Source organism: Acomys minous (genome assembly GCF_964271855.1).
Source record: "Acomys minous genome assembly, chromosome: 10".
NCBI classification, from domain to species: domain Eukaryota; kingdom Metazoa; phylum Chordata; class Mammalia; order Rodentia; family Muridae; genus Acomys; species Acomys minous.
In genome coordinates this window covers 6,937,327-6,950,251 of record NC_140491.1, presented here as the reverse complement: position 1 = coordinate 6,950,251, position 12,925 = coordinate 6,937,327, and the positions used below count along the sequence as shown (strand labels likewise).

Below are 12,925 nucleotides of genomic sequence, written 5' to 3'. Positions count from 1 at the left end.
TATGCGGGCTCCTGGGGATTAGGTTGTCAGGCTTGGCAGCAAGGACCCTTCCCCACTGAGTTCTGTAATCTCCTCAGCTCTACGCTGTTCCCGACACACTCTTCGTATATGTGGTGCTAGATTCACAGCTGTACTTCATCTTTGGTGGCAACCACATAAATGTCGCTGTCCTTTTTATTTCAAATCTGCTCATTACTGAAGTGGAGGAAAGCAACTAATCAAGATTGTATCCCCAGCTGGGCGTGGTGGCGCACGCCTTTAGTCCCAGCACTCGGAGCCAGAGGCAGGCTGAGTTCCAGGCCAGCCTGGTCTATAAAGTAAGTCTTAGCTTGGCGTGGTGGCGCACGCCTTTAGTCCCAGCACTCGAAGCCAGAGGCAGGCTGAGTTCGAGGCCAGCCTGGTCTATAATGTAAGTCTTAGCTTGGCGTGGTGGCGCACGCCTTGAATCCCAGCACTGAAGAGTCAGAGGCAGGCAGATCGCTGTGAGTTCCAGGCCAGCCTGGTCTTCAGAGCGAGTCCAGGACAGCCAGGGCTACACAGAGAAACCCTGTCGCGGAAAAAAAAAAAAAGATTGTATCCCGAAGCCTTGGTATAATCAGCTCTTCCCGGTGGCTTCTGTCCCTTTTTTCTACAGATTTTCTATATACTCAATCATATCATCTGCAAACAGTTTCCCACCTCCTTTCTCAATCAGTGTGCTTCTTTGTTTCTTCTTACTGCGGTAACTAGAACTAGAATTGAGAAAGAGTCCCAAGAGACGACATCCTGGCCTGGTTCCTGATGGGAGCACTTCCGGGTTTCTTAGCTTCCAGGATGACATCAGCCACAGGCTTTTCGGCGATGCTGTTTACAATTGAGAAGTGCCCCTCTATTTCGACTTTTGTATTGTTTGGGTGTTGTTGTTGTTGTTGTTCTGCTTTTGTTTGTTGTTGTTTTTTGAGAATTTTACCTATGTGAAATTTTGCCAAATGCTTTGTTATTATAGTTAGTGATACAACTATGTACTTCCTCCTCTGTAGCCTGTTACTATTGTAACAGGGCATCACAGTGCAGAGGTCCCTCCATCTTGTGTTCTTGCTGAGGCCGTTTTAGGCTTAACTAGAACTTTATCTCCTTGATGAGAATCCCTGTGGAAAATTACCAAGCTCTATTCTTGGAACCTGAGGTCTTGAAGCCCCGCTAGCTTATTTTAGCTGTTAAACTGATCACTTGTGCAGAATCCCACCCGTCTCCCTCCAGCTAACTGCTTATCTTATATCTGAGCTTCTGTTAAACTGCCTGCTTGCATAACCCACCCACCTTCCCACCTCATCCCCCCACCCCCCACCCCCGCTTCGCTCATCCCCTCCCCCTCACTTCACTCATCCACCCCTACTGCCACCCTATGTGGAGGAATGCCTTGAGTGGATGTGCAGTTGTCAATAAAGTGCTGTTTAGCCAATCAGCTGGGCAGAAGGACAGGAAGTAGAAGGCGGGGCTTCCAGGAGAGGGGAGGAGCCAGGAATTGACAATTGAGCGTGGACAGTTGGTGGAGCGAAGCTGCCCTAGGAGGATCAGATTGGCAAGTGATTGGGATGCAGTAGGTTATGAGGATTAGACCAGTTTATTTTAGTTTACTAGTAGATTAGTAGCAGTTTAGATTTTGCTCAGTGTAGTGCTTGCAGCTTTAAATTACAGTTCAGTCTCATTGTATCAGTTACTGGTTTCCTAGGCCATACAGATACAATAACTACAACACTACCCCACCCCCAACACACACACACACACACACACACACACCCCTTCATATAAGATGCCAGGACATGGATTTTTGCTTTCAGAAACCCTGTATTCTGGACTCCTGGTGCTACGTTTGAGTCTCAGAATACCTGAGTGTAATCCTAGCTGTCTGGAACAAAGACTTTCAATTGACTCTAAAATGGTGGGGGGCTCCCCATTAACACTATGTAGAAAAATCAATGATTTCCAAACCTAGAAACGTCTTTGACGGCTTGAGGTAGATCTCACTTAGTCTTTGTGTGCAATTCTTTTTTGGCAATTATCAGATTCAATATGGTAATATTTACTGAGCGTTTTGTATTTATGACTGCCAGGAATATTAATGTGGGGTGCTTGTTTTTGTTGGGGGAGGGTTGTAATGTCTTGGGTTTGACACCAGTTTCAACTTTCTGAAAAAGGCTGTAGAGAATTTGTAAAACTTCCTCCTTAAACTTCAGGACGCATTTTTGTTTGTTTTGTTTTGTTTTTGTTTGTTTATTTTTGGAATGTTATCAACTGTTGACTCAGTTTCAGTTTTTCAGTCACTGATTTCTACAAATCAGGATTTCAATCTGGAACCTGAAAACAAAAATTACACCAACCGAAAACCACAGTGCAAAATGTCATAATTATCCGTAGTTATTTTATTTAAATCGTTTTTTCTTCTGTCAGATTCCTACCGGGTGTCAAAAAAACGAAACTTTTTTTTTTTTTTTTGCTAAAGAGGCACTTTTGAAACACTTTTATAAAGACAGACAGACAGCCGGGCGGTGGTGGTAGTACACTCCTTTAATCCCAGCTCTCGGGAGGCAGAGGCAGGCAAATCGCTGTGAGTTCGAGGCCAGCCTGGTCTACAAAGCGAGTCCAGGACAGCCAAGGCTACACAGAGAAACCCTGTCTCGAAAAACAAAACAAAGCAAAAAAGACAAGACAGACAGACACCTACATGCCTTGGGGCCTAATCCCTTTTAAAAGGCTGCTAGGCTCCAATCTAGAGCTGAGTTCTTCCTTTTCTCTTCTTTCTTTCTTTTCTTTCTTTCACTATTCTTCCCTGAATACACTAGCTAAAACTTTTCTTGGCTTTGAAAGAACCGACCTCTTCTGCTTTATCATCTTTAGACAAAAACAAAACAAAACAAAACAAAAAACCCAACCAAAAATCTCTGCTAGAAAAGGTGAGAAATAACACATTAGTTTCTCCAAGTCTTTTACGTGTTCCCCTTGACGAAACTGTTGGGCTCATGAGGCAATTCCCGCCTCCTATAGACCAAAGTCTGAGTCCTGCTCTTTCCCCGGAATTCCTCCACATCTTTCCGGCCACCAGTGTACTCTTCTGGACCCTTTCCGTCTTCAGGGCCCGCCTCCCAGGCAGGTCTCACCCAATCAGAATGCAGGCAGGAAGTTGACCAGCCAGCGCAGCACCCAACTTCCCCGGGCTTAGCGCCACTTCCACCACGTGACTGTAGTCATCCTGCCTGTCTCCGCCACAGGGGAAACGTCAGAGAAGCCCCGCCCCGCCCTCGCTGATTGGTCGCTGTTTGCACGGTCTCCAGGGTGACGGGAACGCGGTAGCCCGGCGGGGGAATTCTGGTGCGCCTGCGCACTTGCAAGATCGGGGGTGCCGTTGGAGCCTGGCAATGAAGGTAAATAACTTACAAATGGCAGCGGGATGAGAAGCCGCGGCCGCCGCTGTGGTCCCTCAGCTCTCGGCGCGCGACTCTGAGGAGTTTGTGTCCCCGTCTGGGAGCCGGAGGGAGGGGATGGCGTTGTCGGGATGAGGGGAAAGGAAGCTCTGCAGAGGAGGTGGAGGCCTGTGCCCTTGGAGCCGCGAGCTGAGTGGACGCGTGGGTTTTAGGATGGCCGAACTGACCCAGTTTTCCTAGCTGCCCCAGAGAATAAAAAGTCTCTAAAACAGTAATTAAGAATTACTTGGCCTGTGACCGTCCAGTGCTCAGAGCACTCACTGGTCGCTAGCACACATGACGGAGAAATCCGCACACTTGTGTGAGTTCTCTGCACGCAGGTTTTCTCTGGCTGTGTTGTGAATTCCACAGCTGCAGCTGCTTGACTCCAGTGATTTACCTCAGAGATACCTACCCAGCCCTGCCCTGGCAAAGAAATGGGGAAAGCTGATTTTAAAATGGTTTTAGCTTTCCTAAAGCTTTAACTGTGGCTTTTTTGTCAATTGGAATTAACAGATAATTTTGCATGATTCACTTCAGAAAAGTGATGTGTGAGGAGTAAATACTTTTTCCTTTACAGTTGAGAATCCTGTTGGGGAGGGTTACAGTAACTTGCTTTAATGCCTCTAACTAATATATGTAAGAAGCAAACCTTTGGCTTACTGGTTGGAAAGCTGTAACTTTTATCTGAGAGTTGTATCTAGAGCAGCTATAAAGCTCTGTGGGAGGAAACAAACCTGTAAGATCATAGCCCAAGACAGATCTGCCATGAAAGTGATAAAGTCAGGATTAAGGACGATGCAGTCACACGGTTACAGAAGTAAGGTGTGTGTCCTGTGCTTGGGGTCATAGTGCACCTCTACTTTAAGTTTTGATTGCAGGACCCTGGCTTTCAGGAGATGGGCACGGGATGCGTTCACAAGGTATTGGAAGAGTTGTGTTGTCACTCAGACCCAAGCCTTCTGTAACAGTATAAGCTACCTGGATAAGGGTGTCCTTGTTTAATTTACAGCATTTTTTATATTTATCTATTGATTTGGTTGGCTTTTTGTTGTTGTTTTTTGGTTGTTGTTGTTTTGTTTTGTTTTGTTTTGTTTGAGACAGGGTTTCTCTGTAGCCCTGGCTGTCCTGGAACTCATTCTGTAAGCCAGGCTGGCTTTGAATTCACAGAGATCCACCTGCCTCTGTCTCCTGAGTGCTGAGATTAAAGGCAAGTGCCACCACCTCCCTGCTAAACTACAGTATTTAAATCTAATATTTTTCATTTAGGGTCATGTTCCCAGGTATTATAGATTGAAGCAGTCTGGTATAAAAGCAATAGGTCAATGAAATTTCAAATTTGTAACTTATAGCAACAATAAGATTGTTAAAGAAACAGATACAATTGTGATAATATATGTTGTTTTGACAAGTATCACCAAAATTTATATCAACATATAATCAACAGAAAAATAATTAATGAATCAGCCTACACTTTTAATCCCAGCACTCTGGAGGTGGAGGCATGTGGATCTCTATGAGTTTTAGCTCCGTCCCTTTTACATAGTGAGTTTCAGGACACCCAGGGCTATATAGAGAAACCCTGTCTGAAAAAGCAAACAACATGATTCATGACATCACTTGTGCTTCTCATAGTCTTTGAAATATGACAGATAATTTATAATTATAACAAGTGCAAATTTGGGTTCAGTAGACTGAAGTAGTGTAAAGCTTTCCCAAGTGACACAAGACCCAGCCAATATGCAATGTAAACATGTGATGTAGAAATGCGTGTAAGGACTGGGTAAAAGAAGATCATTTTAAAGGGACTGTAAGTGTCTTAGGTCTATCATAACCATCCAAGAGGTTTTTGTTTGTTTGTTTGTTTGTTTGTTTTTTGAGACAGGGTTTCTCTGTGTAGCCTTGGCTGTCCTGGAACTCACTCTGTAGACCAGGCTGGACTTGAACTCACAGTGATTCACCTGCCTCTGCCTCCTGAGTGCTGAGAGTAAAGGTGTAATTTTGGTCAATGTAATCTCCCCAAATCTGTGTCATAATTAATAAATTCATGTTTAAATTCTTTCAGCATGCATAAAGCACCATGACATGTTTTTTTAATACAAATAATTGAAGGCATTTAAAAGCACACATCTTAATACCAGCACTCAGAAGTCAGAGGCAGGTGGATCTTTGAGTTTGAAGCCAGCCTGCTCTACATAGCAAGTTCCAGTCCAGCCAGAGACACATCCTGAAACCTTGTCTCAAAACAGTCAAACAAAAAAACAACAGAAGTTCTGTGATAATCTATCTTTTCACCTTGAGATCTATTCTAGTTTCATTTTGTTGCTGTGATAAAATTACCTAACAAAAACAACTTAATCAAGCAGGTTTATTTCAGCTTACAGTTCCAGAGTATATGGTCCATCAAGCAAGGCGGGCACAAATGCAGGAGCTTAAAAGCAGCTAGTCACATCCTCAGTCAAAAGTACAGAGAAATAAGTGCATGGCTGCCTGGTTGGTTGTTATCAGCTCATTTCTCTTCAGGGCCCACTGCCTAGGGCATGGTGCCTCCCACACCCATGAAGGCAGGCCAACCCAGTGTAGCCAGTCCCACACTGAGACTGTCCTCCCAGCTGATTCTAGGTTGTGTCAGTTGAGCAGTGGGAGCTAACTACCACAAAGTCCATCCTGCTGCACCAACTACATGTGTTTGGTTGATTGGCTGATTTTGTTTTGTTCATCTTATCATCAATTTTTGTTTGTTTTGAGATGGGGTCTCACTTTGTATCCCTGGCTGGTCTGTAACTCACTGTGCAGTCGAGACTGGCCTCATACTCACAGATTCCCTCTGTCTTCCAAGTGCAGGGATTAAAGGTGTATGCCACCATGCCTGGTTCTCACTGCATTTGTTTCTTTGTTTGTTTTGAGTAAACACTGTGCTGGCTGTTTGTTTTTTTTCTCAACTTGACAAAAGCTAGAGTCATCAGAGAGGAAGGAGCCTCAGCTGAGGCAATGCCCAATGGGATCCAGATGTAAGGCATTTTCTCAATTAGTGATTAATGGGGGAGGGCCCAGTCCATTGTGGGTGGAGCCATCCCTGGGCCGCTGGTCCTGGGTTCTATACTAAATCAGGCTGAGCAAGCCATGATTAAGCAAGCCAGTAAGCAGCACCCTCCACGGCCTCTGCATCAGCTCCTGCCTCCAGGTTCCTGCGTTGCTTGAGTTCCTGTCCTGGCTTCCCCCAATGATGAACAGTGATCTGGAAATGTAAGCAGAATAAACTCTTTGCTCCCCAACTTGCTTTTTGGTCATGGTGTTTCATCTTAGCAATAGAAACCCTAACTAAGACACATACCATCCTACATATCTGCATGACTAAACTTTGTCATATTTTCTAACCAATACATAATTGTTTTGAAAATGTAAAACTTGTGTTTATTTTTTAGCGTGTATTTTCCCTGCTAGAAAAGACTTGGCTTGGCTCTCCAATACAGTTTGCCTGGCAAAAATCATCAGGAAACTACCTTGCAGTAACAGGGTAAGAAAAGAATGAACGTTTTAAATAATGTTGTGTGCATGTATCCACGCCTACCCTGTGCCCAGGCTGTCTCTTCAGTGTAAATTCTTTTTTTTTTAAATTAATTTATTCAGATTACATCTCAATTTTAATCCCCTTGTCTCCTCCCGTTCCCCCCTCCCTCCCTCTATTACCCTATTCCCATCCCCTAGGCCTGTGACAGAGGGGACCTCCTCCCCACCATATGGTCACAGCCTATCAGGTCTCATCCTGGTAGCCTTCCTATCCTTTCTCTGAGGGCCACCAGGCCTCCTTCAGTGTAAATTCTTGTGTGATAGGTATGTAATAGAAAGAAATAGTCACCCTCACTAACATCACAGTTTAAAGAACTTTTTCCTTTGTCATAACATTTAAAATGCAAATTATAAAGCTACCTTGCAAGAACACTGACATCATCTAAAGTAGAGCTTAATTTTCAAATGCATGGATAAGTAAGAGACTACTGAAATTAATTTTTTGTATTTTACTTGTTTTCAGAGCTGATTGTATTGTTAAAATCTTTGATCGCCATGGCCAAAAACGAAGTGAAATTAGCTTACCTGGGTAAGTACACAGGTGAATTGAGAACTTTAAGCTTCATTGCTTACAAGATTAAAAGCCAGGCATGGTGGCACACGGCTGCAATCCCAGCACTCTGGGAGGCAGAGGCCAACCTGGTTTACAAAGCAAGTCCAGGATAGCCAGGCCTACACAGAGAAACTCTGTCTCAAACCCTTCCTCCCTCCATTTGCACCAACACCTACATATAATTTAAAATAATAAAAATAAAAAAATTTTAAAGGTTAAGAGGGGGTCTGGAGAGATTGCTCAGTGGTTAGGAATACTGGGTGTTCCTCTATAGGACCCAGGTTCAATTCCCAGCACCCACATGGCAGCTCATAACTGTAACTCCAAGATCTGACACTCTCACCCAGACACACATGCAGGCAAAACACCAGTGCACATAAAATAAAAATAAATCAAATGAGCAGCCCCATTGCCTATTGTTTTCTCTAGTTATAAAAAGAATTGTTTTCTTTAGGCCAAAGTTAGCAAAGCATGTGTGTGGCACTTGAGTTAGAGTTTATATATACACAAATATTCATGGGGAAGCTTTATGCCAGTATGATAAATGAATCCAAAGTAAGGTTTCTCAGGGGCTGGGGATGAGTTCAGTGGTTAAAGCACTTGCCACACAAACATGGGGACCAGAGTTTAGATCCTGAAGACACACATAAATGCCAGGGCAAAGGGAGAATGGTGACTCACCTGTGAGTCTAGCTTTGGAGAGTGACGACAGGGCACTGGAGAGCTGGCTCAGTGGTGAACACTGCTCTTCCAGAGGTCCCGAGTTCAGTTCCCAGCAACCACATGGTAGCTCACAACCATCTATAATGTGACCTGATGCCCTCTTCTGACATGTGGGTGTACATGCAAATAAAGCGCGCACACACACACACACACACACACACACACACACACACACACACACAATTTTAGAAAAAAAGAAAGAAAGAAAGAAAAAGACGAGATCGCTCCCTGGTAGAAACTGGCTATTTAGACTAGCCATATAGGTGATCTTTGAGTTTTATTGAGAGGCCCTGCCTCAAAAATAAGAAAATTGATTGAGCATCAACTTGAAGCCTGTACACATGCGCACATGTGTACCCCTACACCCGAAAATAAGGGGAAAGTTACAAGCTTAGGATTTCCCCATGAGGAATACCCAGCTGTGTCTACTTTGGTATTTCCTCTTCAGTGAATCATTGGAGAAAAGTTACATAGAGAATGAAGATGTCTTCCACTTTCAGGAAGTCACTCTAAATTCAGTCAGTGTAGACTAGGCACTTTGGTTTGGTGTTATCTTACTCTGCCGACTATTCAGCAGTTACTGACGTGAGGAGGTTGCCTGACCTCAGTGGACTCGTACTGTTCTTTTTGATGCCTGTCTGCTTTTCATAGTTCCGCGTCTGCCAACCCATAGCTGGCTTCTCCCACCTGCTCTGCCCCGTCCTTCCGTGGCCGGTGTCTCACCATCTCCCACACTCTTCATTGCTGCTGCTGACTTCTGTATTTTGGGACATGAGATTAAAGCAGTTACTCAGTGATTATGCCTAAAATAAGGCACCTGGTAAAAGCTGCTTTGAGTAAATTGAAGTAAAGCTACTTCAGTTGCCTTAGTTGAGCCACTACCCAAGAGCAAAGAGTGTCCAAACGAAAAAAGCATTATATAAAGAAAGAGCTCTGTTTTTTGAGAATTGGAGAAATTATAAAGTTAAAAAATATTTATGTATTATGTATTTTACACATACATATATTTTACACGTACACATTCACGTGTACGTGTATATGTGTGTGTATACTTTTTTTCTGTTTTTGTTTTTGAGATAGGATCTCACTTAGCTAGGCTTGCTTTGACATCAATATGTAGCTGAGGATGACCTTGAACTCCTGATCACTTGTTCCTTGAGGTGCTGGGCGCCCAGCTATCTTAGTTAGGGTGACTGTTGCTCTGATAAAACACCATGACCAAAAGCAAGTTGTCGAGGAAAGGGTTTATTTGACTTACACTTCCATATCACTGTTCATCATTAAAGGAAGTTGGGACAGGATCTCAAACAAGGCAGGTACATGGAGGCAGGAGCTGATGCAGAGGCCGTGGAGGGTGCTGCTTACTGGCTTGCTCCCCATGATTTGCTCAGCCTGTTTCCTCATAGAACCCAGGACCAAGGCAAAGGGTGACACCACCCACAGTGGTCTGGACCTTTCCCCATCAATCACTAGCTAGGAAAATGCTCTACAGGGTGGCTCATAGCTCAATCTTTTAGAGGCATTTTCTCAACTGAGGCTCTTGCTTTTCTGATGACTATAGGTTGTGTCAAATTGACAAACCAGCCTGCTGTTCTTGGTGGTCATCTCATGGTGCTGGCATCTCTAAAAGGCCAGTTCTTGCTGCCACTGGGCTGGATTTTCCCCAGTAGCCTCTCCTGGGCCCTCCTCATGGTGTCAAGCCTCAACTTTTCATGATCCCTTCAATCCTGGGCCTTCAACTGCTACTGAGGCTTCACCTTCACCAGTGGCCTCTCCTAAGCCTCTCACAGTGCCAAGCCTTAGCTGATTTCCATGACCCCTTCCTTCCTTCAAAACCAGTAGTTCCTGGGTGACTCTTACACTGCAAAGTTCTGCCAGCTCAACGTACAACCATGGCTGCCCCTGGAACACAGCTTCTGTGTGCTGTCTCTCAGGAAACGCTTCCAGAAGATTTCACCTCTATGATCCTGGCCTCCTCTTAATCACTGCTAATTTCTCAGCCCCAGCTAACCATCCATTTCCCAGCACAGCAAAGGCTTCACTTTGTGGTCCTAGTATTATGTTAATCACAGCTGACTCAAGCCTCAGCTAAGCTTAACTCAAAATATGCACTGGCCTCCATAAAGCCTTTGAGTAACTCACACATTTCCTTCTGGAGCTTCATAGGCCAGGCCTCCATCCTCTGTATTTCTCTTAAAATTCTTATCTTTCATGCTCACACAGAAGCGCTCACTAAGCTGTGACCACTCAATGGCCTTTGCAGCCCAGAGTTCTAGAGTCCTTCCACAATCCTCCCCAAAACTCATAGGCGTGTCTGTCATCACAGTACTTCTATCCTGCTGTCTTAGGCTTAGTTTCTATTGCTGCGATAAAACACCACGACCAAAAGCAAGATGGGGAGGAAAGGGCTGATTGGCTTGTGCTTCCACATCATAGCCCATCATAGAAGGAAGTCAGGACAGGAACTCAAACAGGGCAGGAAGCTGGAGACAGGCGCTGATGCGGAGGCCACGGAGTACTGCTTAGCAGTCTGCTCGTTCTGCTTGCTTATAGACCCTAGGACCATCAGCCCAGGGTGGCTCCACTCACAGTAGCCTGGACCCTCCCCCATCAATCACCAATTTTTAAAATGTCCTAAAGGCTTTTCTTATGGAGATATTTTTCTCAACTAAGGCTCTTTCATCTCTAGCTTGTGCCAAGTTGACATAAAACTAGCCAGTACACCAACCTTGATCTACCTTGTTTTACCTATCTAGGTAGAATTACATTTCTTATAGTGCTTCTTCCCTTTTGTAAATATGAGACAACCTTTCACTACTTTGCATTACTTTGTATACTATCTTTGAAAAAACTAAAAAAAAAAAAAGTCTTAAAAACTATCTACTAGGGCTAGAGAGATGGCTTAGTGGTTAAGAGCACTGTTTGCTCAGCACCTACATGGCATCTCACATAGTTCCAAGGGATCTGACACTCTCACACAGATAGACAAGCAGGCAGAATACCAATGTGTGTGTGTACACACACACACACACACACACGCGCGCGACTCATAAGCCAGGCAATGGTAGTACATGCCTTTAATCCCAGCACTCGGGAGGTAGAAGCAGATGGATCTCTGTGAGTTCAAGGCCAGCCTGGTCTACAAAGAGAGTCATGACAGCCAGTGCTACACAGAGAAACCCTGTCTCAAACAAATTATCTACTAAAGGGCTGATGATAAAGCTTAGTAGTGGAGCACTCGCCTGATAAAATTGAGGACCTAGATGCAAACCCTAATACTACCAATCAATCAAGAAATACCTATTGCACAGCCAGACATGGTGTTGCACATTTACAGTCTCAGTTCAAAATGAATGAATGAATGAACGAACATATAGTGGTCTTGATGAATTTATCTTCCTGGGAGATGAGGTTCTTTATAGGACTCAGGAAACCTTGTAATTTGTTACATTCAGTTTTATTTAATGTGGTGCTTGGAAGTGGTGTTCAAAATAGAACTAAAAATTTCTCAAACCATTCAAAGCAAAGGAAGACAGAATATTAAGGATAGTGTTAGATTATCAGTGGCTAGCAGACTGAATTTCTCCCTGTAGGATATTATGACCTATTAACGATACTGAGTGGTCTTGTCGTAGGCGGAAGTCACACACAGGTGGGTGTCTGTTTCTTCGCTCTGACTTTTGAGAAAGGATAGTGATGTTTTTCTCTTTCCTAAAAGCAACTGTGTGGCCATGGATTGGGATAAAGATGGCGATATCCTAGCAGTGATTGCTGAGAAGTCTAGTTGCATTTATCTATGGGATGCCAACACAAATAAAACCAGCCAGCTAGACAATGGCATGAGGTAAGGAGACCTTTGTCATTTCAGTGGTCATCTGAGCACTTTTGTCATCTTGCATCATTGTTATTGACATCTGTACTTATTATTGGGATATAATGTGGCATTTTAATAGATACACGCAGTGTACACTGGTCAGATCAGGGTAATTATCATTTCCCACCTTTGTAGTTACTTTTAATTTTTTCACTGAGCAATGTTACTGTTTGCTATCTTCCAATTATTTTTAAGGTTTTAACTGAGTTATGAGTGACTATTTGTCATCTTGATGCTGATAGTGTTTGCTGCTTTGATTTTGGAGATGCACTGATGAGTTCTTTTTGTTGTAGTGGTTTTGTTTGGTTTGGTTTTTTTGTTTTGTTTGTTTGTTTTAAACAAGATCTCATATGTACAGCCCATGCTGACCTCAAGCACACTGTGTAGCTAAGGATGACTTTGAACTCTGCTCCTCCTCCTGCCCCTACCTCTTAAGTGCTGGGATTGCAGGTCTATACCACCATGACTGACTTGAGTAATTTTCTTATGAAAGAAAAATCATCCCAGTCCTTTTTTTGGTTGATATGTATAATCTTTCCATAATTAGAATAAAGATGTTATGGTCAAGTGTGGTGGCACATGCCTTTGATGCCAGAACTCAGGAGGCAGAAGCAGCAGATCTCTGTAAATTCTAGGCCATCCCAGTCTACATAGTGAGTTCCAGGACAGATAGGACTACATAGAGAGACCTGTCTCAAAACAAAACAAAACCAAAAATGAATAAAGATGCTATGCTTGTGAAATAGCTTCCTTTAAGAAGTCTTT

At 43.7% G+C, this 12,925-nt stretch overlaps 1 protein-coding gene across 6 annotated transcripts in view; it reads left to right on the top strand.

The window, feature by feature from the left end:
• WDR19 (WD repeat domain 19) overlaps positions 1 to 12,925 on the top strand; it is a gene marked incomplete at its 5' end in the record, with an annotated part of 191,913 nt that overhangs the window by 121,602 nt on the left and 57,386 nt on the right. For 2 of the 6 annotated variants that reach the window (XM_084799504.1, XM_084799501.1), the window contains 5 exons: positions 1,507 to 1,561; positions 3,249 to 3,401; positions 6,866 to 6,957; positions 7,474 to 7,539; positions 12,005 to 12,130. In XM_084799504.1, coding sequence (XP_084655630.1) covers positions 3,396 to 3,401; positions 6,866 to 6,957; positions 7,474 to 7,539; positions 12,005 to 12,130 — 290 coding nt within the window. Of the gene's footprint in view, positions 1 to 1,506; positions 1,580 to 3,248; positions 3,402 to 6,864; positions 6,958 to 7,161; positions 7,275 to 7,473; positions 7,540 to 12,004; positions 12,131 to 12,925 lie in introns of those variants that run through there. The other 4 variants (XM_084799502.1, XM_084799503.1, XM_084799505.1 and 1 more) reach the window with 4 other exon arrangements.